Source organism: Callionymus lyra, chromosome 1 (assembly GCF_982586985.1).
Source record: "Callionymus lyra chromosome 1, fCalLyr1.hap1.1, whole genome shotgun sequence".
NCBI lineage: Eukaryota > Metazoa > Chordata > Actinopteri > Syngnathiformes > Callionymidae > Callionymus > Callionymus lyra.
In genome coordinates, this window is record NC_141818.1 from 16,903,723 (window position 1) to 16,925,598 (window position 21,876).

The 21,876-nt window shown below is 38.3% G+C and overlaps 1 protein-coding gene across 3 annotated transcripts in view; it reads right to left on the bottom strand.

The window, feature by feature from the left end:
• ttc28 (tetratricopeptide repeat domain 28) overlaps positions 1-21,876 on the bottom strand; it is a 261,955-nt gene that overhangs the window by 32,553 nt on the left and 207,526 nt on the right. For all 3 annotated transcript variants that reach the window (XM_087794936.1, XM_087794931.1, XM_087794942.1), the window contains 3 exons: positions 6,533-7,329; positions 4,743-5,287; positions 2,273-2,796 (listed from right to left, as the gene is read on the bottom strand). In XM_087794936.1, coding sequence (XP_087651062.1) covers positions 2,273-2,796; positions 4,743-5,287; positions 6,533-7,329 — 1,866 coding nt within the window. The remainder of the gene's footprint in view (positions 1-2,272; positions 2,797-4,742; positions 5,288-6,532; positions 7,330-21,876) is intronic.

The following is a 21,876-nucleotide window of genomic DNA, read 5'->3' on the forward strand; positions in this document are numbered from 1 at the left end:
GCGCCGAGAACTTGTTCATTTTACTCACTGACCAATTACTTAGTAAATACAAAATTAATCAGCATATTTGAGTCCACTGAAGGGATAGCAATTTAATTTCCTGAAAGGACACATAATATTATTGTTTAATAAAAAAAAAAAGTATACATTGTTGTCCGCGATGAATATAATTAAGTAATAATATAATATAATAAAAACGTAATTGAGCTTTTAAATGATGGGTTATTAATATATAAACCGAAGGATAATAAAAAAAATATCAGTACACATTTTAATCTGGCAGCATATGCATTCATTTTATTTAAAAATAAATTATTTTAATAATCAAAGAACTCTGGGGAGAAAAACAAATCAAGGCACTTAATTATATTTTAAATTTACATCGACTGATAATAAATACATAAAAAAGTAACAAATGAAATGGAGAAGAAAATTAAAAGACACAAAGCTACAACTATCAACTTAATTTTAGAGTTGAAATAGTGTAGTGTGAATGAATGTTAAAAAAGAACGAAAAGAATAGTGATAAAAATAATCTGTTTGTAGTTTTAACACTACAACATAAGGGACACAAATATACAGTCATATCACTCGATATTGCATTGGTTCGATTTACTGTATGCATCATGCTTATCTTGCTCTACCTCAACATTTAGGGGAAGCGTTCGGCAAACTTGTTATGCCTTTAAATGAATTACATTAACTTGTAGAGATTTTTTTCATGATGCGAAAAGACTAGAGAGTAATTTAAGTTGCATCTGGATCGCAGAGCTCTAGTTATAGCAACATGTCTTTAAGATATTTACAATACAATTGATTTAATTCTCAAAGTAGGTAAATAAGTAATTTATATTTGGAAAACCAACTAGATGATTTTCAAAGATTACAGCTGGAGCTGAGCTGAGCTGAATTGAAGTGTTTAATTCAGCTGTGATAGAAACAGAAGTATTCACCGTAAAGGGTTAGTGTTATTTGACTAAAATGGTTGCGTATCTGAGTGGAGCTTGATAACGTTTTTAAATGTTGAAAGAGTAACTTTTTTAAAGGCTTATGATAGTACATGCAATCATCCAACAGAACATATGGTTATTATTTTCTATAAGTTGAACTTTAAATGTATAATTTTGCTTAAATCTTCAGTATTGTATGTTTGAATCAACAAACGGTGACGATCAAATAACAAAAAAGTCCCTATTAAAGTGCAAATTGCAAATTCCTATTGGTGTGGCCATGTATCCTATTCTTTCATCTGTTTCAAATAAGAATTGGGGGAGAAAAAAAACGATTTTTACAGATTCAGCAGAAAAAAACAAAAGAATCGAACAAGAAAATCTTGCCAATTCTTCACTCCGGGTATGTTGGACTCGAAATAATTGGCTGTCAAGTGTTGTTCTTTTTCACAGTGAGGAGAAAACAGCAAGAAACAACACAAGGACAGCAGAGGGCGACTACAGTGGGACACGGTGAAGGCGGAGTGACCTGTCGACTCTGCTTCCATCGGTACTGGGAAGTCTGCAGAAACTGTAGCTTATTCTAATAGAGCAGCCAGGCTGGAGGTAAAGGAGACGCAGGCCTGTTGCATTGCATTAACTCCCCACCGGTTGAAGTATACCACTGCCAGGGTACAGAAGCGGCAATTTTGCTCGGATTCAAACAGAGCGGAGGTCATAACACGGCGGGGGGTGCGGGCGAATGAGCTTGTCAGTGGGCATAAACCAGGAGGGTGGTACGCACATTTAGCGCTCACATTTATGGACCCTCCACTTATCACATCCACTGTGACGAGCACTTTCTGGACAAAGATAATGACTTTTTGAGAGGGACTGCTGCAGTTTTTATTTTACCATAATCCACTGGAGACTTTGACACGTGAGCGGCAGGAGTCTGTCAGCCGCGGCGCGAGCACATTTGTTGGCAGCTCGCTGCAAAAAGCCCTCTGAGGAAAGTAGATATAGAGCTGTGACGAGCAGACGGGAAAAGACCGTCTCTGCATGAATTTTGATAGGTTTGTTTAAATGCCGAAATGCAGTAAAGATTGTACAACAATATGTTGTAACATAATACCAAGGTGCACTTAAAACTCAAAGTCACAAAAGCCTAAACACACGCAGGATGACACACAAACACACGGAAGTTGTATAAAAAATGTGGGAAAAAAAGCTTAGCGATAAATAGGCTCTGAATTTCATATTCATGAATTCAAGGATTCTAAGCCGATCAGCTCCGGTAACAAAGGCAATCCTTTCTCCTGTCTCCCTTGCGATTCACTCACCTTCCTGGAGGTACATGACGGCCTGGGAGTAGTTCTGAAGTGCATGGTGTGTCCTCCCCAGGCTGCCGTAGGCCAGAGTCTTGGCCGCCAAGTCATTAGTCTGAGCCGCCACGCTCAGGTGCTGCTCCTGGAACACCACGGCGCGCTCGTAGTTCCCGAGCGACTCGTACGTGAGGCCCAGGTTCCCGTACGCCCGGGCCTGGCGGGCCGGGCTCCCGGTTTCTTCGGCGATCTCAAGGTCGCTCTGGTGGCACCGCAGGGCCGTCTCGTACTCGCCCATCGCCTGATAGACGGCGCCCAGGCCGCAGTTGGCGTCGCCCTCCAGCAGCCGGTCGTGGGTGTCGCGAGCGATAGCCAGCTGACGCTCCAGACAAGAGATGGCCTGCTCGTAGTTACCCAGTTGGCTGTGAAGGGCTCCCAGTTCCCCGTAAGCCTGGGCCTTCCCTCCGCAACCCCCCAGCTCGTGGGCGACAACCAGACGCTTCTCGAAACACACCAGTGACTGCTGAAGGTTCCCCATGGCCCTGCAGAGACACAGAGAAATGCAATGAGCAAAAAACTATCTCAACTTAGTTCATTAACTCCAGATAAAATGTTGAGATAAGTAGCAAAAGTTCGAGATGAAGCAGCAGATGCAACACTGTAACTACAGTCTGCTTTAAACAAGATGATGAAAGGTCGAGACATTAAACTCCAGGGAACGTCACAATTATTTTTGCCTCTAGACAATCTCCTCACAGGCAACCATGGTTAATTAAAACTTCATTTTCATTTCATTCTAGGGGGGTTGACCATCTTCTGGTTATATAACAATTGTATGTTTTATTTAATAAGTATATGTAAACATATTAATAGATCTTTCAGTGAAGGTTATAGAGGGAAGGGTAAAAAGGGGGGACAAGGGAGGCAGGAGACCCCTTTAAAAACTAAAATACCTCCAATTGTGATGAGATTTAAACCAAATGTATAACATTCTAAGCAAGGGAGATTTCCCAAATGCTCTTTTTGAAAATTAAAAGTGGGAAGAAATTAAAAGATTGAAAATCCAATTTCATTAAAATCCATACCATATTTAAAATATATTAAATAATTATTGTTTCCATAATTTCATCTTTTTAACTTCTTTCAGCAGATATTTTAGTTTTGAGGTTTATTTTCTTTTTAAATGTATTTTTTGTATAAGCCTTTGTTGTTCATATGTTTGTAATGCTGTTAAATTTGTTTTGTTTTTTATTTCAATGGAAAATTATTTTTAACCCAAATCACTTGACTCAATCAAATGTTTCAAATGTTGAAGTCTTTTTCTCCAAGATTAAGTAAGTCCCTCATCATGACAAAGTTTTGAACTCATTACTTATAAAGTTCTCCCCTGTCTGAAATCTTGGCGAACAAGAGGTTACGAGAGCGAAGTCCATAATGACTAAAATGGTCTTCACTCCTCCTTCAGTAATTACATCCCGCTTTGTTGATACAACAAGTCCCTTGGATGTGAAAACCTATGAGGATTGGTGACACGCAGGGACAAATCTCAATGCTTGACCAATCAAAGCAGAGTGGGCGTGGTAAAATTTCCAGTGGGCGGGGCATAAGTACATTTTCTAATGTAAATATTTCGAAGAGAAGAGTTTTGTACAAACAGACACATACTGATGAGTACAATAGAGGTTCAATATTTATTTAAGACACACTTAAATCAACACATTAGTTGCCCTTAAAGTAATTTTAACTTAAGCTAACCCTACAGTATGTACTTGACTTTATAAATACTAATTACTTACTTACTTACTTACCATCTTTTAGCATTTAACTAGCATTTCATATATAGGGAAGGAAACATAAAATAGTATTAAGGACCTTAAAAATACACTATTACCATAAGTTTTACAGTTTTCTCACAAGGGTCCAGATCGCATTAGGCCCACGGGCCGCACACTATATCTGACGTAATAGTGTTGCGATGTTTAGTTTAGTTTAGTGAACTGACTGGATTTTAAGATTAAATATGAAATATATCAAAGCTAATAATAAATGTAATCGTTTAATAAACTTTACATCAGTAAAAAAGACAGATGACAAAAATGTAGGTTTGGCTCATTTCTTAGAAATATTTCTCAGCTCCTGTTAAAAAAGCTCGTCTCTCATAATTGAACATCAGTTCCATCAATCTGGGACTGAGCTCTGCTTTACATCAGGCGGCCTTCAAACAGACTCACAGCAACAGTGGCTTAACTTCCTCTTGAATGTAAGCCTAAAAAGAAGAGAAGTCTTCATCTTAATTAACGCTGTGGGACAACATATGCACTTGACAAAGACTTGTTGGGAGATGAGAGGCGGGCGTGTGTGATGTCAGTTATTCCCTCGTGAACTCGTGCATAACTAATGCCACTTTGTGTGGTTGTGGCTGATGGAGCATCATGAGGAGAGGTTTCTTTATGAGGGGGATTTAAGGTTAAGAATGAGAAATTCTCACCTGTGTCCGTTGCCCAACCCTCTGTAGGCCTTCTCCTGGTCCTGCATTCGATTCAGGCTCTGGGCGACCGATAAGTACTGGTCATAGTATTTGATGGCTTCCTCAAAGTCTCCCAGAGCTTCGTAGCAGTCTCCCAGGTTACCATACGCTCTCCCTCTGTCCATTACTGCCTCGTTCCCGCTCAGCTGCTGCAAAGTGGCCAGCTGTTGCTCAAGGTAGCCGATGGCCTCCTCCATCACGCCCACGTTCATTTTGGTTATGCCCATATTCCCGTACACTTGGGCCTCCACGACGGGGTCCTTCAGCCTCCGTCCCAACTCCAGCTGCTCCTCGTAGCTCTTGAAAGCCATGGCGTACTTCCCCAGAGCCATGTAGACCGCCGCCAGGTGACCGTGGGCTTTGCACTCTCCCGGCACGTCGCCCAGCTCCTGGTACACCTCCAGCTCCTGCGTGTGGTAGCCCAGGGCTTTGTCGTATTTCTGGACGAGTCTGTAGGTGGCGCCCAGGGCGGCGTAGGCGCAGGCCTCCATCCGGCGTTCCTTCACCTGAAACAGATGATGGAGACTATGATTGATTTCTACTTTATTTTACTTTTACCTTAACCCTTTATCTACAGTCAACAGGTTTTGACACAAGACCGAGCCTGAGAAAACCTGGGTGTTGTATTCGACAAAGACATGTCTCTTGTTCGACACTGCAGAAAACTGACCAGAAACTGTTTCCTTCAACTGAGAAAAATCTCTAAACTTGAAAAAATGTTGTCGGAACATGATCTGGAGCTTGTAATCCATGCGTTTGTGTCTTCTCGCCTGAACTATTGCAACAGTTTGTTTTCATGTCTTAACAAGAAGGAACTGTCTCACCTGCAGTTGATTCAGAACTCTGCAGCGAGAATTCTGACCCGCTCTAGTAGAAGAACTCACATTTCTCCAATCCTTAAAACTCTTCACTGGCTTCCAGTTTCTTTCAGGATCAACTTTAAAATTATGGTTCTTACTTTCAGATCTATTCATGGTCAGGCTCCTCCTTACATCACTGATCTGATCCAGCCTTACACCCCAGCTCAGGCTCTGAGGTCTGTGGATCTGTGAGGACCAGAGGAGAGAAATCCTTCCAGCCTGTTGCTCCTAAGCTTTGGAACGATCTTCCTCCCTCTGTGTTTGATGATCTACTGACTCCTTCAAGAAACATCTTAAGACGTTTTTATTTGTTCAGGCTTTTCCTTGATTTTCTGGAACTCCTGTTGTGTTATCAGTTTTATCTTGACCTTTAAAGTATATACTTGATTGAATATTGTTTTGATTGTTTAAGCGCTTTGTGACCCTGGTCTGGAAAAGCGCTATATAAATAAAAATTACTTACTTACTCACAAGAATTTCAAATTAAGGTAACTCCTCAAAGGTTTTCCCGATCAAGAAAATTAAAAAAAATAACCAAAACCAGAGAACCTTGTTGTTGCACACTCGTACAGTAAGATATCAAAAATTGAGCAGATACTTTTACACATGCGTTACACAAGAGTAATAAAAGCTTTGTACAATAACTAGGATTGTAGAGTCCTAGATAACCGGTACCATATTCAGTAATAATACCACAAGCAGGAATCGTCACTGAAAGTATCCAGTTTGGTTTCCAAAGATGTTGGATTCAATCATTGCCGTTGCCTTGGAAACAGCACCTAATTCGTAGTCATAATGTAATTGACATAAAGACCTTATACTGAACCAGGGATCCTTTTATACAGTTTGCTGTGAAACTTGAGGTAAAAACAAGTCAACAAATCTTCATACCTGGTGAGCTAACGCCAGTTGCTGCTCATAAAACTGAATGGCTCCAGCCACGTCCTTCTTGCAGACGAATATGTCCCCCAGGTTTCCGAGAGCTCTGAAACGAGCCTGTGCATTGTTCAAGGACTGTGCCAGCGACAGCAGGTATTTCTGACATTCCTCGGCCTTCGCAAAGTCCCCCAGGGCCTTGAACGCCAGACCTAGATTGCAGTACGCCTTCGCCTGGCTCAGTTTGTCATGAAGGTCCTTCGCCAGTGCCAGATCCTGCTCGTAGTACTTGACAGCGTCCTGGTAGTTGCCCAAGCAATAGTGGGCGTACCCAAGATTGTGACAAACCTTGCCCTCGCTTTCCATGTCCTGCAGGTCGGGGGACAAGCGCAGGTATTGTTCATAGTAGGGGACCGCCTGAGGGAACTCTCCACGAGAGCAGTGGAAGTTACCGAGGTTCCCCAGAGCCCGGGCTTCACTTTGGACGTCTCTGAGCTCGCGGGCGATGTTCAGGTGGTTCTGGTAGTGCTGGAGAGCACGGTCATGAGCGCCCAGGGCTTGGTATGCCACCGCGAGGTTGCCGTGCGTGGACGCTTGCGACGCCCGGTCGTTGACCTCCATCGAGATCTGCAGTTCCTGCCGGTGGTAGCGGACCGCCTGGTCGAAGGCCCCCAGGGCGTTGTAGGCGTTACCCATGTTACCGTACGACCGGCCCTGGGCGGCGTAGTCGTTCAACTCCTGCGCAATGGCCAGGTGCGTTTTGTGGAGTTTCAGTGCAGTCTCGTAGTCGCCCTTCATCTGGTGAATGATGCCTGTAGGGGTAGAGAAGAGAAATGGAAGGTTAGACATTTCTTCAGGGCAAAACTTATAATTGAAAAAAAAAAAAGATTTAAGTGCCCACTCAGCACTTCCTGAACAAAACAAGTCATCTGTTACAATACGTTCTCCCAATTATCTGTTCTGTTTACTCAGCACAATTACAGTCGTTAAAACGAAGTGCGACGCTACCATCAAACCAGACAAGACTATTATGATAGCGTATGCTTTTTGTTTCGATGGTGTGTTTGGGGGATTGCTTCGTTCGTTCAACAGGGTCATAAAGGTTCACGAAAAAGGCAGAGGCAAAGTGTGGGAGTGTGTTTATAGAAAACAGAAAGCTGGTAGAAAGAGATAAGTGCGGAGAGACAATAAACGCCATTGATCTCAGCCTAAATGCAAAACCACTTTTTATTTAGAAATTGCATTTTAACCTCCAGAGTTGCACTTTGAACAGAAAAGTTAGGTCACAAAAATGTCCACCTCGGATAAGAAAAAAAAAAAGATTCCTCCGTCTCCATCTTCCACCGAGAATAATTGCACAGATAACATTTTAGCTCTGGACGTCTGCAGGCTCGACGGAGGAATCTGCCGCGAGGCAAATCGTCCACTCCTTCATCCACAGAATCGTGTCCGCCCTTCGTATATTCTGCTGAGTCAGCAATCGTAGCGGCTGCGATAGGACACCGGCGACGGTTCTGGGACCGGAGCGGAAGGGAAGGCACCGATTGGAAAAGACGATTTTACGGCTTGTGGGGAGTATTTGGGATGAAGGAATTAATTATGACCATCTGTGATTTTAACTTTTATTTCACCCTTGTTCTCCGAAACGCTGTGCTCGAGCGTCGAGGGTGAGCTTAAAAAAGTATCAGCTAAACGAGCACATTTTGGCCGTCGGCTCGTTTTAAAGGAAATTAAAGCCAATAAAAAGCAATAAGTGGACTTTATAAGTGGTCTACAGGCGATATGCTGTACGCCGTTTGCTAGCACATATCCACGTGACATTAGAGGACATCAAAGATTATTCACACTTTTACTATTGTTTTGGAAGTATTATACACTTGGATGTAGGCAACACAATGGATCACACACTAAGTAAGAAACATCTTAAGACGTTTTTATTTTTTCAGGCTTTTCCTTGATTTTCTGGAACTCCTGTTGTGTTATCAGTTTTATCTTGACCTTTAAAGTATATACTTTATTGAATATTGTTTTGATTGTTTAAGCGCTTTGTGACCCTGGTCTGGAAAAGTGCTATACAAATGAAAATACTTACTTACTTACTTACTACGTGTAGTTAATAAAAAAAATACAGCAGATGTTTGTAGTTTTTATTAAACAAGCTACAGTTTAGCATCTTTAGCATTAGCATTGCTTCCATCAGTGATTTACTTTTTGTAAAGACATTTTATTCAAGGTAAATAGGACGACAACCCTGGTGTCATGACAATATAATAACATATTGTTGTTGAATCAAAATTGGACTAAATGTTGTTTTCAAAATAAGTTTCACCAGCATTGACTGGTGTGTTCAATAACGTAGGACAAATTCAATTCACAAAACAATAAACATTACTAAAACATCTAAAATAGAGATACCTCTAGACATGAAGGTATTTTTTATTTTTAGGATATTTCGGGAAGTGTTGACCCGTGTTCTTAGGTCAATAACAGAACAATAATAAAATCATAATTTTTTGGAATAGTTAAAGTAGTTCAGCTAAAAAAATATGTCGGTTTAATAGTGAATTAAAAAAGAAAACACTATGAATGTTATTTTGTTATGGCTGAACCAGTGGCTCAGCTCTTGTCTCGACATATTTGGATTCAAGTACAAAATAGCTGAGTATCGGTGACTACTTAAATTCAGGTCACGACTCTAGAGCAACAAGCTCGGAGCTGATCTACAGTGTGTTTGCTCATGTTCTCAGTTGGAAGTGTAACAACCTGATCTAACCTCTTAATCACCGGGTCAACAGTGAAGACTAATTGCTATGCGAGCCATGCTTCAGAACCAGAGGGAGGAGGAGATGCAACTCAGACGCTGAATAAATGTATGTCCTGCCATAGACCGTATACATATATTTATTTGTGTCTCGTATCTCAAACTTTTTAGCTTTTGTACTTTTTAGCTCAATGTTTTAAACTTGCAACTCTGTTCAATGACAATAGTGAGTATTGAAGTCTATGTATTATTGTATATATATATATATATATATATATATATCCTCCCATTAACAGATCATTTTGAATGAAGTGGGATTTTTAGCATTTTGAATTGTGAGTCTCATATTTATATCATAGAATTTTAATGAATAAAGAAGGGCAGAGGGACGATGAACCTGGCAGACGTGGAGAAGACCAGGATGTAGTCTTCCGTAGAAATAAATAAATAAATAATAAATAAGTAATTTATAAAGTTCTACCTTACCTTAGAAAAATATGATATGGTACAAAGCAAGGATGTGCAATTGGATAAAACTAGATGCTACAAACACTCCCAATGGTTAATAAAATGAGTTTAGTTTATATTCAAGTCTTTAACTGGCATTTTTTTAAGAGCAAAACAAAAAATGTATTTAACTTGTTTTGTTACTTATGGAGAATCATTTTGGCATAAATCTCTGTTCAAATATTTGATGTTTGACTCGAAATGCATTGTAGTTGTAGATGGTATCGTTGTCATGCTATTTAAGTTATTTTTGCATTTGATTTTGATAACAATATAGGTATTCAGATCTCCTCTAGGCCACATAAAATTACTTTTTGGACACATTTTTGTTCCCAGAACTTACTTTTAATAAATGCAGTCAATAAATAAAGACTGATCTTTGCTCCGAGTGCTGTTAGATCACAAGATTGACTGCCCAATAAAAAAAAGAAAGAAGGTTGTGCCTGCTGTTTATCAAAGTTTTTATACAATAACATTTATAAAAACTGATTTATTAGTTAAATTCCAAAGAATTATATAAGAAAGCTATTATGATGCCACAACATTGTAAGCTCTCAATAAAAAAAAAAAGTTTCATATTGATTTGACCTTGATATGTATATATTATCTTATTGTTTAGTAATACAAAATTAGAAAACGTATAATAAACAACTATAACAAGCAGTATAAAAGGGAACCACTATGTAGTGATATCTGGAGTAAAAAAGCAGGAAAGAAATTCCTCGGAATGAAAATGGATTTGGAGTTTGACGAAGGGCTAAAAAGCAGACATTAACATCACCATAAGCCTGAGGCAGCGCTTAAGGCGTGAAAAACCCGCTTCTTCTCTATCATCCTGCTCTGCTCATCGTCCAACGGAAGGTGTCCTCCGCAAAACGCTTCTAATCCACTTAATCTTCAGCCGTCTTTGCCGATTACACTCCACTGTAACTTATTAAATTATAAAACGCACAGTCGGAGAAGAACCAGGATTAAACACAAGCATAAATAGCGAGCGAGTCCCCCCCAGCTCCCCCAGAACCAAAGACATTAAAAGCATGGTGACGTGTTGTCACTTTTCATTACACAGCCGGCTGTACACAGAAGGATCTGCTGCCATCGTGACTTTGAGGAATGGTGTTGGGTTGAAGAAATCGTTGCAGCTTCTGTGGACGATGCGTGTAGTGAGAGCTGAGGAGACTCAACCCAAAACAGATCCTGCTGTTAGCGGACACTAATAGTTTTGAGAAAATGTGTATTTTTTTTTCTCATTTTATGATCCAAAAAACCCCCAGATAAACAAAAAAAAGAAAGAATCCATAGCTTCTACTTCAGGGGTCACCAACTTGTTGCCCGCGGGAACCAAATTATGAAATAAATTGATTAGAGTATTAGAGGAATATCATTCATCATCCATAAGGATATGTATTAAGTTGTTTCCGAATTCAGTGACAAACTGATGGAAGTCCTTCGGTTCACTCAGTGCCCTTAGAGAAGCAGAAAGGTTGGTGAGCCCTAGTTCAAAGTATGGCCCTTTGAATGTATTTATGTGGCCCTCATGAAGTCAAAGATGATGTTGAAACTAGCAGTTTTATTTTGCATTTATTTCTATATTCATTAGTAGTCTTGAAATAGGATTATAGGGTTTTTGTTTTAGGACTTTTGTCGACCGCTTTTGTCATTTTGGGGCGTATTTATTGCCACTAAAAACGACTTAAGTGGATAATCAAAAGATTTAAAGAAAGATTTTATAACAGATTTTAAAAAGTTATACAAAATAACACTTCTGCTCTAGTAAATAACATCTAACTTGCGCCATCAGCCTTTATTTATTTCAAAATGTACTATTATCGCTGTGTTTCAAGATATCCATGCTTGTTTTCTTTGTCTCCTTTTAATTGCCGGAGCTCAACATACGGTAGTGTAATCTGTTGGGGGAGGTATCGAGCCAAGGCAGACATCAGACCCTCCAGGGTTCTGCAGAAGGATAAGGGGGCGGAGCCAGAGTCTTCCATTAAGTTACCAAATCCTTAAGTCTCAGACACCGATATCTCCCGCCGCCTGGCTGACACAGAGAAGGAAAGCAGGCGGATAAAATAGGATATGGGACGGATAGATAGATAGATTCACGCCGAGCGGGTGGTCAGCCAACGGACAGAGAGACGCACCCCGGCATCACTGGCTGAGCGGCCGACCCCCTCAACCTCCCCAACTGTCACAGCACCATCATCTGACACACCTTAAGTGAACAGACGGCTCCATATCGCTAACAGAAAAAAAAAGATTTCACGCCGATTTTCACAAACAGTCTGTGAAAATGTCGCCAGAAACTCTTCATTTTTTATTAATTCAGCAGCTTAATGTGAGATCAGAGGTGGGACGCGGCAGAGGGATGAGTACATGTGTCGTCTCCAGCTGAACATCACATGATTTTGGGTTATTTTACCTCCTGAGTGCTTCTCGATCGCACGTCTGCTGCCACTCAGGAGGCACAGACGAGCGGACAAACATCAATGAAAAAATGTTACTTTTTGTGTAGTTATTTTAATAGCATTTTACAACCTCTGCAGACAAAGTCAATGACGGCAAGTTTTGTGTCAGAACGCATTCAGTATTTTGGGTGAACATGAACTGAATGTACCTTATTTTGCCTGATGACATTTACTCTGAACAAGTTTATTCTGGTGTTTGTTACTTCGTCTTAATTCAATAGGTTGCCAGATTTCTACAGAGCCTGAAATCACTGCAAACTGGGCTAAACATATAATGGAAAACACCCAATCTGGCAACCCCAGCCACCAGTCATAAAGTGTGATTTAAAATATGATTTAAGCGCCTCTGGATCTGATAGTGAAATCAGTGTTTAAGTAGCAAAATGTTTAATGAAGCAGGCATTAAATATTTGGTTTATTGTCATGTGTTAGACGAATGAAGTTGGAAAGGTTATACCAGATAAAAAAAATATTGTGTTTGAAAAAAGAATGAGGTAAATGAATAGATTAGAAAAAGATAAAGGGACTGAGGATGGAATAAGAGTGTGGGAAATACGAAGATACACAGTCTGACCAATACAAATAAACTGTATTCTCTTTTAGTAGATTTTTTTTCAATGTTTCCGTGAGGATAAATTTATTCTTCATAGCTATATTTTAACTCTACTTTTGAGGATAAGGGGAGCAAAAGAGGATTAAACTAACTGTAGTTTTTTCCCCAAATTATATATGTATTATGAACCACTGATACGAGGTCCCATTATAATGAACTTGAAAAGAAAATCAATAATAGTATCATAATGATATATTCAGAAACTATTGGGTTGTCTCGGGGTCATGGTGACCCAGAGTCCTTGGAAACAAATGTGTTTGTAGTATCCCTTGTGTTGCCACTCAGTCAAGGTGAATGACCTCCACCACTGCATGTGTATTTCAAGGAAACACCGGGTCAGCTTGACCCAGAGATAACACAAGGGTCAACACAAGCGTTTGATGGTTGGGAACCTGCTCTATTAAAGTCGTCTACAAGAGTTGGATGAACAGGAGAAGAAAACAGAAGACGGACGACCCTTATGGGCCACGATAAAGAAACAAGGAGGACATTGTCTCTGGTGCTGACATTCGTCTCTCAATATTCCGTCAAGCATGACGCAAACACAATTGGAGGTCAGACAGAAAAAGCTTGATCTAAAAATGAACAGCAGGTTCAAATCCTGCCTCCACTACTTCACAGCTTAATCATCCGTTGTTCTCGTCATCTGGTCTCCGCTGCAGATCAGCTAATATTTGCTCGACATCACCGTCATCCATTAATCCAGGGAGCAAGATGTCACCCCCCCGTCCCCATCCGAGCGCACTTTTCCTGTATTTGTTTAGCTCTTTCTGCTGATTTTTCTGTTTTCATTCACCCCGTCTGGGCCATTAGGCCCAATTCCTCTGTAAATTCCAAACTCTTCGCAGCCAGACTGATGATATATCTACAAGCTGCACTCTCGGAAAGTCATTTCCACGCGTCACTGACACGGGCTTGTCTGGACGACGGAGAAGCAAAACAATAAGTCAGAATTGAAAAAGTGAAGATTGAATAATAATAGATGATTTAAAGCAACTTTTATCTAGAAACCTTAAGATTTAGATATAAATACATACATTTTCATTGTGTCAGGTCAGAACTTCTGCCGTCAACCTTTACAGCTAGAGGTTAAAAAGAAAATGAATCCTAATTAAGCTTTTTTTTGCCTCCATTTATCTGGACCCCCCCGGGATTGTATTCTGCTGATTTTCACAAAAGCCGAACACCAGAAAGACGAAAACAACAGGCAGAAAAACAACAAAGTATCAGAGGATTTTTGGGGGGATTGTTAGTGGTTCATTAGGAGGAGAAAAACAACAGGACATCAGCCTCCGCTTTTTCTTACAAAACCTAAATATCAGCTTTGTTCACCCGCCTCGTTTTTTTTTTTGATTTCCTATCAACACAAACACGACAATACCTGCGCGGAGCAGATAAGACGCCATGATGGATGTTTAAAAACCTGCTTCTTCCTGGTGTTCAAATGAAAATGAGACCGAGGGGAAATAACCTGCTACTTGACAACTTGAACCGCTCGAGTGTTTTCTCGATGTTTGAGAAATGAAATGTAGAATTGAATCTTGTTTTGTCGACACGGCTGCGACAATTAAACAATCCTGACAACAATCGATTTCACAGTTAGTCGCTGATGGACGAATAAATGAGCCTCGCTCAGAGAATGATGGAGATTTATCAAAGCTTAAAAGACGCTGACTCAACAATCAAACATTACCTCTGGACAACTACCACCCCCGTGCAAACATTTAGCAAGAAAATCTAATTTATTTCACAGTATTTGAATTTTATCTTGAAAAGAATCTAACAGATTTATTTTTTTAAATTCAAGTAGCTATAAGATCAAAAAAAGTGTGAGTGAGATTTTCTCAATTCCTCGGGATAAATAAAGAAAATAATCTTTTGATCAGTCAGGAGTATAACTAACTAATCTAGGATTCTTATAATCAGGATTTGAACCCCTTAAATCCAAGTTCCATTTAATTTTAATTAAAAAAGCAGCCACAAACCGAAGTGGATCTGATTAATCTTAAAATCTGTCTCAATAATCAGCTAAGAAGTGGACTTTGATGGATATTTCATGAAGTCCACATCACACTTAAATCAGATAAAAAATGTAAATTAAAAAAGGGAATAAGCAGAAAGAAATGGTAGACTGAATGGATTTATTTTGTTATACTTTTTTCTTTTTCTATATGATATTGGGAGTTCCATCATTTTGATATGAATGCGGAATTACGTAATAAATATAAATATATATAAATAGAATTAAAATTGCGAAAATAATAATAAAAAACGATCAAATATATATGGATGGATGGATGGATGGATGGATGGATGGATGCATGGATGGATGGATGGATGGATGGATGGATGGATGGATGGACTTTATTATTAATCCCTGTGGAGATCTCTTTCATGAAATTATATTTCCAATTCACAGCAGACAATAGAAGGTACAAAAGTTAAGCAAGAACAAGAACAAAGTTCAGATAAAAAAAATAACAAAGTGCAAAGAGATAACAAAGCGCGAAGAGATAACAAAGTGCAAAGAGATAACAAAGTTCCAAAATGTAAAGAGCATAAATCAAAGGGAATAACACATTTATATTTAAAGAAAGACGTACTTTTAAATGAAAAAAAATGAATGAAATGAATAAATATTCTCTTGAATGATCAATATGGTTAGAATCGTAGCAACTTTCTTGGAGAAAAAGATCTATGAAAAATAATGAAATATTAACGGAACATTTCCTGCTTAATGATTTCAGATGGAAGTTCCAGGTTAAACAGAAATAAATAAAAAAAGCTTAATTAGAAATACTGCTGGATATCCAATCATTACTAAAGGTTAGCACAGCCTGGAGGTAAAGGTTAACGCTTTGTTGCAAAATTATATGAATCTTGCAAACAATACTTAGTAATATGTAGGTCAATATATTATCTCAGTCATCTTTTGATTACTCTAGTCAGTCAAGTTCATATGTATACCTACTTCTAACATGTTCAGCTACCATGTTGAGATACCGTGAATTAAACATGTCTCGTGTATATTAGCATGTTTATATTTAATTTAGGAAGGCGTGTTTCTATTGTTGCCATGTGTGCATGTTTAAAGTGCACCTCTGTCACAGCCTTCGGCTTCAAGCTAATAACAACAACGACCTACTTCTACACTCGTACCTACAGCGTGAGAAGTAACCATTTATTTGTGAAATATATGCATTTAAAAAAAGATGATAATATGATTTGCTGGGTTCTTACGATCGCTCTCGCTTCATAATCTATTCACATGTTGTTAATTATCCGGCCTTTATCCGATGTGTTGCTGAATATTTCATAACCAGCTCATCATTTATTCACCAGTGACAACATATGTGTGATACGGTAACAATGCGTTCATTAGACGATCGCTGTGAAGTCGCTTGGAAGTAGCAAAACAAAAACACAAAGCAAGATAACCATGGCTTGTGTTCGGTTAATTGGATAGATGGTCGTTTTTAGAGCGGGAACTGTTGGCGTTTAAGTTGATATTCAATTGTCTTGACCCTCACTGGCTTCCATAAATACATATGCAGTGGTGGAGGTTGTTCTCTTTGACCCAGAGGCAACAGAAGGGATACCACAAATACATTTGTCACCTTGACGATAACACAAGGGAAAATATATTATTTTTCAGCTGTTTTAACGAGAGTTTTCCTTGGAAATAAATTTAAGTAGACGCAGTACATGTCATTAGGTAGGACAATTTAAGGTATTACATTCCAAAAAAAGTTACGTTAAAATGAACTGTGGACAAGAAGGAGCTGTTTGGTTAGATGAGCACATCAGTTAGCTTGTGAAAGAAAGGTTCCTTATAGTGGCTGTGTCGTGCCACAAACATGATACCCTTAAGTTGACAAACACCCTCCACTTTTACTTTGAAAAAGTCCATCAGTACACGTATTCTGGCCAGCCGCCCAGACTTCACGCTTCCAGGAGGGCGAGATGGAAGTGTTTGATTACAAAAAGGTCAACGTGGTCTATAAACACGAGTCCAGCCGTCGGTAACATGAGATTTCTCAAGTTGATTTTTTTTTTTTACTTCCTTCAGATACACATCTCTGCTTCTACGGTGAGTTGTGTTGTCGCGGCGATGACGAAGTACTTAAAAATAAAAAGGACAAATATACGATGTCTTTGAAGTGAAAGGCTGAAATAAAACAGAATTTTCTGTTTCAAGATAAGTGAACTATATAAAACCACTCCAGTCCTCTCCAATATTAAATAGTGCTGACTGGGGGGGTGAGCTTGCCAATTAATGAATAATATATGGACCTGGAAAGCGGGATTTTCATATCCTTTATAGGTCAGAGTGTGCTGAGCCAGGTCTGCTGGTACCGCTGGGCATCATGGTTGGATATTAAAGTCGGGCGATCTCGCTGCGAACCGAGCCTCGGAGCCGTGTCGGCGGCCGCTCCGCCCACATCACACACAACACCAACAACCAGCTGAGAGGGCATAATAAAAGTTTGTACTTTCGGAAAACTTCCTCCTTCCCAATTCTCACACCATGTTTTCCCCCCTCTTTCATCACAGCTTGTTATTCCACTGAGCGAAACGGGGTTTGAAACAGCGTCCTGGTTTTTTTTTTTTTTCTTCTCGCGTCGGCCCATTCGACTCCCGTTATAAAAGCCGGCGACAGAAGACGACGATGCTTCCAACAAGAGGAGCAGCAACAACAACATTAACGGAGTGATTTCGGCACAACCTCAACTTTCGTTTCCTCCGTTATCTTCATTATTCAGCTTCTCTTGAATCAGCTATTAAAGGTAATTAAGCGATTCATCAAGTCACTTTCAATTACTGAGAGCTTGACAGCTGCAGATTACCATCGGTCGGGGTGAGAGAAGAGACGCTAAAGAACCAAGAAGGCCCAGTCAAAAAAGTGAGGAGGGAACGAAGCAGACGGATAAGACATATGAAGACGCTTTTTTTCCTGGGGAGCACATCCTCCGTTTCACTGTAATGGCCCAGATTGACTGGCGGATCTCATTACTGTCACCCGCTGGTTTGCCTCCTGCTCACTTTTATCAGTTATCTGCACCATTACTGTTTAACCTCTAGTCTCTTAATGTCGCCGTGATGTCATTAGAACATTAGCTCTTCACGGCGCAAACACTGCTTTGTGTTCCACTGGAGAGGTTGGATCAGATACACTTGAGGGCAGTGACCACACAGGAGCACTGGAAGTGGACATTTACTAGAAAATATAACATACTTTCTTAGGAGGACCAGCTTTAAAATAGGGGAAAATTAAAATGAAGTCCACCAAATAATGAAGTAACGAAAACTTGCCAAGGTCCGTGAAGTATTTCATACACTATATACGTATACATACGTTTTTATTTAAAGATAGGAGTGTGAAATAATTCTAAAATTTTGAAAAAATGTTAAATAAATGTACATTTAAATTAATTCCATTTCAGGCTTTTGTAAAACATGAAGAAGTTGATAACTACATTTATAAATGTATTTTATTCTACTGTTATTTACATTAATATCATCATCACTGACTCCAGAATTCAACTATAATACTATTATTATTGTTATATTTATTGCAACAACTAAACAATGACAAAAAATGTTTCACTTCAGAATCAGAGCATGTTTATTTGAATAAACGTATTCTATTCAAATTTTTTGATAGATCATTATTGTAGCTGACATTAAGGATGACCTGTATATATGAGGGTAAAATCTCTAAGAAGGCAGGACAATGAAAATGTAACACCAAACAAAAAGTATTGGCCAAACAATTCATATATAATATGGGATGTAAAATAATTCAACTAAACATAACATTTTCCTTAAAAACTATAACATTGTTACATAATAAAATAATACAACTTTGATAAGTTGTGTTAATATTAATAGTTAAATAATGGATTAAAATGAACATCTATACTAATTAAATGTATATAATGACCAAAAATAGTTTTCAGTTGTGGTTTTTAAGATGTTGTTCGATTACAACAGTTATTATTAAAATGAAAAAAGAATTTGAAAGTTACCCAGAAGAGAATATTTGTTGCAAAGAAAGACAGTTAAGATTGCATACTACATATATACTCATTTCTTTGGTGACATGATGTGAACAAGTGACATTTTTTGACTCCAAATATTTATATAAAGACGGAAATCTAGCCTTCAGTTAGACAATCGAATCATTTCAGTTAAATATTTTATACGATTGTCTTGAACTCTTGTGTTGTTCTCAGTGTTATCTTGACCTTTTAGGTATATATTTTATTGAGTATTGTTTTGATTGTTTAAGTGTTTTGTGACCCTGGTCTGGAAAAGTGCTATACAAATATAAATTACTTACTTACTTACTTACTTAAAATACAATATAACTGACAACAAAAGAGCGAGGTTAAGGTTCTCTTTTGCATAGTTTTAAATCATAACCAGAATCAACTTACTTTATTAATCCTAAAGTTTCTACTTAGTCCTTTCACAGCTGCAAAAGACAGTTGTTAAAAGGTCTAAAATGCCTAAAATCACCCAAATATAGAAGAATAAAAGTGAGTAGAAATAACAAATGAATGTATGTTGATAAAAAATATATCTTAATTCAAACTTAAATATTGGCTCTTGTGTGATCGACTTCCTGGTTTACAGGAAGTCCTCGTAGCCTCGAGTCATTTCCCTAAACGTGAGCGAAGTCCAGCCTCGTCGACATATTCTGTTGCTCATCAATTCATTTCATTGTTGTAATCATAAAACACTTTAAGCGAAGTTTACGACAAGCAGTTGTACATCGCAGTCAAACGTGGGTTACGTTGACGACCCATCTATGATTAATGTTTGGATGATGAACCTCGAGCTCATCATAAAAACTTTTACATGTAGGTTAAAAACCTATTCTGCTGGTCGTGGCGGCTGCGAGGAGACGGGGGTCACTGCAGCATTGATGGCTATCGTAAGTCATTCTTTATCGGCCGTAATTACTGAGGTGAACGCAACAAAACGGCCGAGCACTTATCTTACAGGGTGAATGGATATTTGATGGGACATTGGTGTGATGAGTTAGACATTGTTAAATTGAGCATAAATCTATTTTACACGCTCAGCAATCGTCATTTGTATTGCATTATGAACCGATAATTAAACTCCAATCTTCTGCTCATCACTTCTTATATCTATAAAGTCCATCAAGTCTATACAATTTAAGATACGCTTAATAAGAAAATGCATATTTGTAGAAAGTTATCTGCCGGCCTGGACGTAAAAAAAATATATATTTAAGCACTTGTGATTGCTTGGAAACAATTGAAACAAAAAACTAATTTAAATGTAGTCAGCAGCTGATTAAAATAAAGTTTGTTTTAAAAGTACTGGACTTGCAAAACACCCAGGAAAGTAAGGAGATAAGAAAAAGAGGGAGTATTTAACACTGTCACTGTTGGACTTCATTTGTTCCTGGACCGATTATATTCACGGACTGAACTTCAGAGAGAAAAAAGTAAAAATACAATAGCATGACCTGCGAAAAAACTACAATTAAGTGCTTAAAAAAACGTTGAATCAGCAATAGCTCTGGACTGGTTACAACAAGATGTTGGTGTATTTGCATCTATGTATGTTTGATAGTATTCTGACGATGGTGTTCTGTATGTGTGTGTCTCCTTGATTTTAGAGACTTTGTGCCAATGTATGATGTGAGTTTGTTTTTTAGAATTATTTATATAGAACGAAGACTCTGAAACAAAAGTTTTGTTTCTAGAGTTTGTGTTTTACTCTTTTTCACAAGTCAAGATCTAATTAGTATATATAGTCCCTCAAAATACATTTATAACTATTTTTACTTTCTTACTATATTTCTACAGTTTTTCATTTTTATTTTATGAATACTATTTAGTCAAAATGTATTTAACGTCAAATAATGTTAAATAAAACTGTTGTGGTAATTACTGGTTTAATATCCCTACTTGAAGTTCAAGTTGTCCCATCATATTTTGGCTTGACAAGACCTTCACCACAGTCACAGTAAACACAGTGAGGAAATGTATTTTTCAATCCCTATCCTATAATGCAAGTCTATAATTTTGTAATACGCTCTTAATCTCTTAAATAAAAATACTGCATGAATGGGCCCAATCTAGTGTTTGTTTTATCTCTTATTTTCACTATTTTCCATTATGTTTCTATGTATAATATACTAGATTTAACTTTGGAGGTAGACTTAGAAACTATACTTTATTTAGAGTTAATTAAATGCTAATCTAATGACTGTATAGTTAATAGACCAATTAATAGATAAGATTATACTAAATAGACTTTACTAATCCATCTGGAGATCTGCTTCGGGAGAGAATAATATAGTGTTAAATCTTAATATACTGTATATTAGTGTATTTATTCTGCTTCTGCCTTTTGATGAGTAGCTTTTTAAAGTGATCACAGTCAACCAAATACAAAGCTTTAAAGGAAACTAAACATTGAAATCGTCTGAATTAGAGTTGAAGATAGAGAACACAAAAACACAGCCCAAGCTTCAGCCCAACTTTTTATACAAGGATATTTATGAGATATTTTGTTGTTGCTCTCGTCTTTGTTTTTGAAGCCAGTATCTGCACCACCGAGAGTCTAACAGCAGGATTTAATACTTGGCAAAAATAATTCTGAAGAAAATGCTTTCACATTCCCAAACAAAGTCTTTAACAGTCGATTAATCGGACCAACACATTATTACCCGCCGCTTCTTCAGGGAGGTTGAGTTGAATGTTTGTAGTAAAAATGCTTAGAACTCGTTATAATCACCTATTATTGAGAGAGTTAAGATAGTTAAGATAGCGTTACTTCTTTATAAGCCACTCACTGTGAAGTCAACTGGACATCGTTCACAAGAGTAGCTATTAAACGGAATAGTCGCAGGAAAAACAAGATACACAAACAAGCAAAAACAGACTTGTCTCGACTCCAAAAACACAAGTCAGACATTTGAGTAGTATCTAAAACCATGCTATTGTCTTGGTAAAAATAGAGA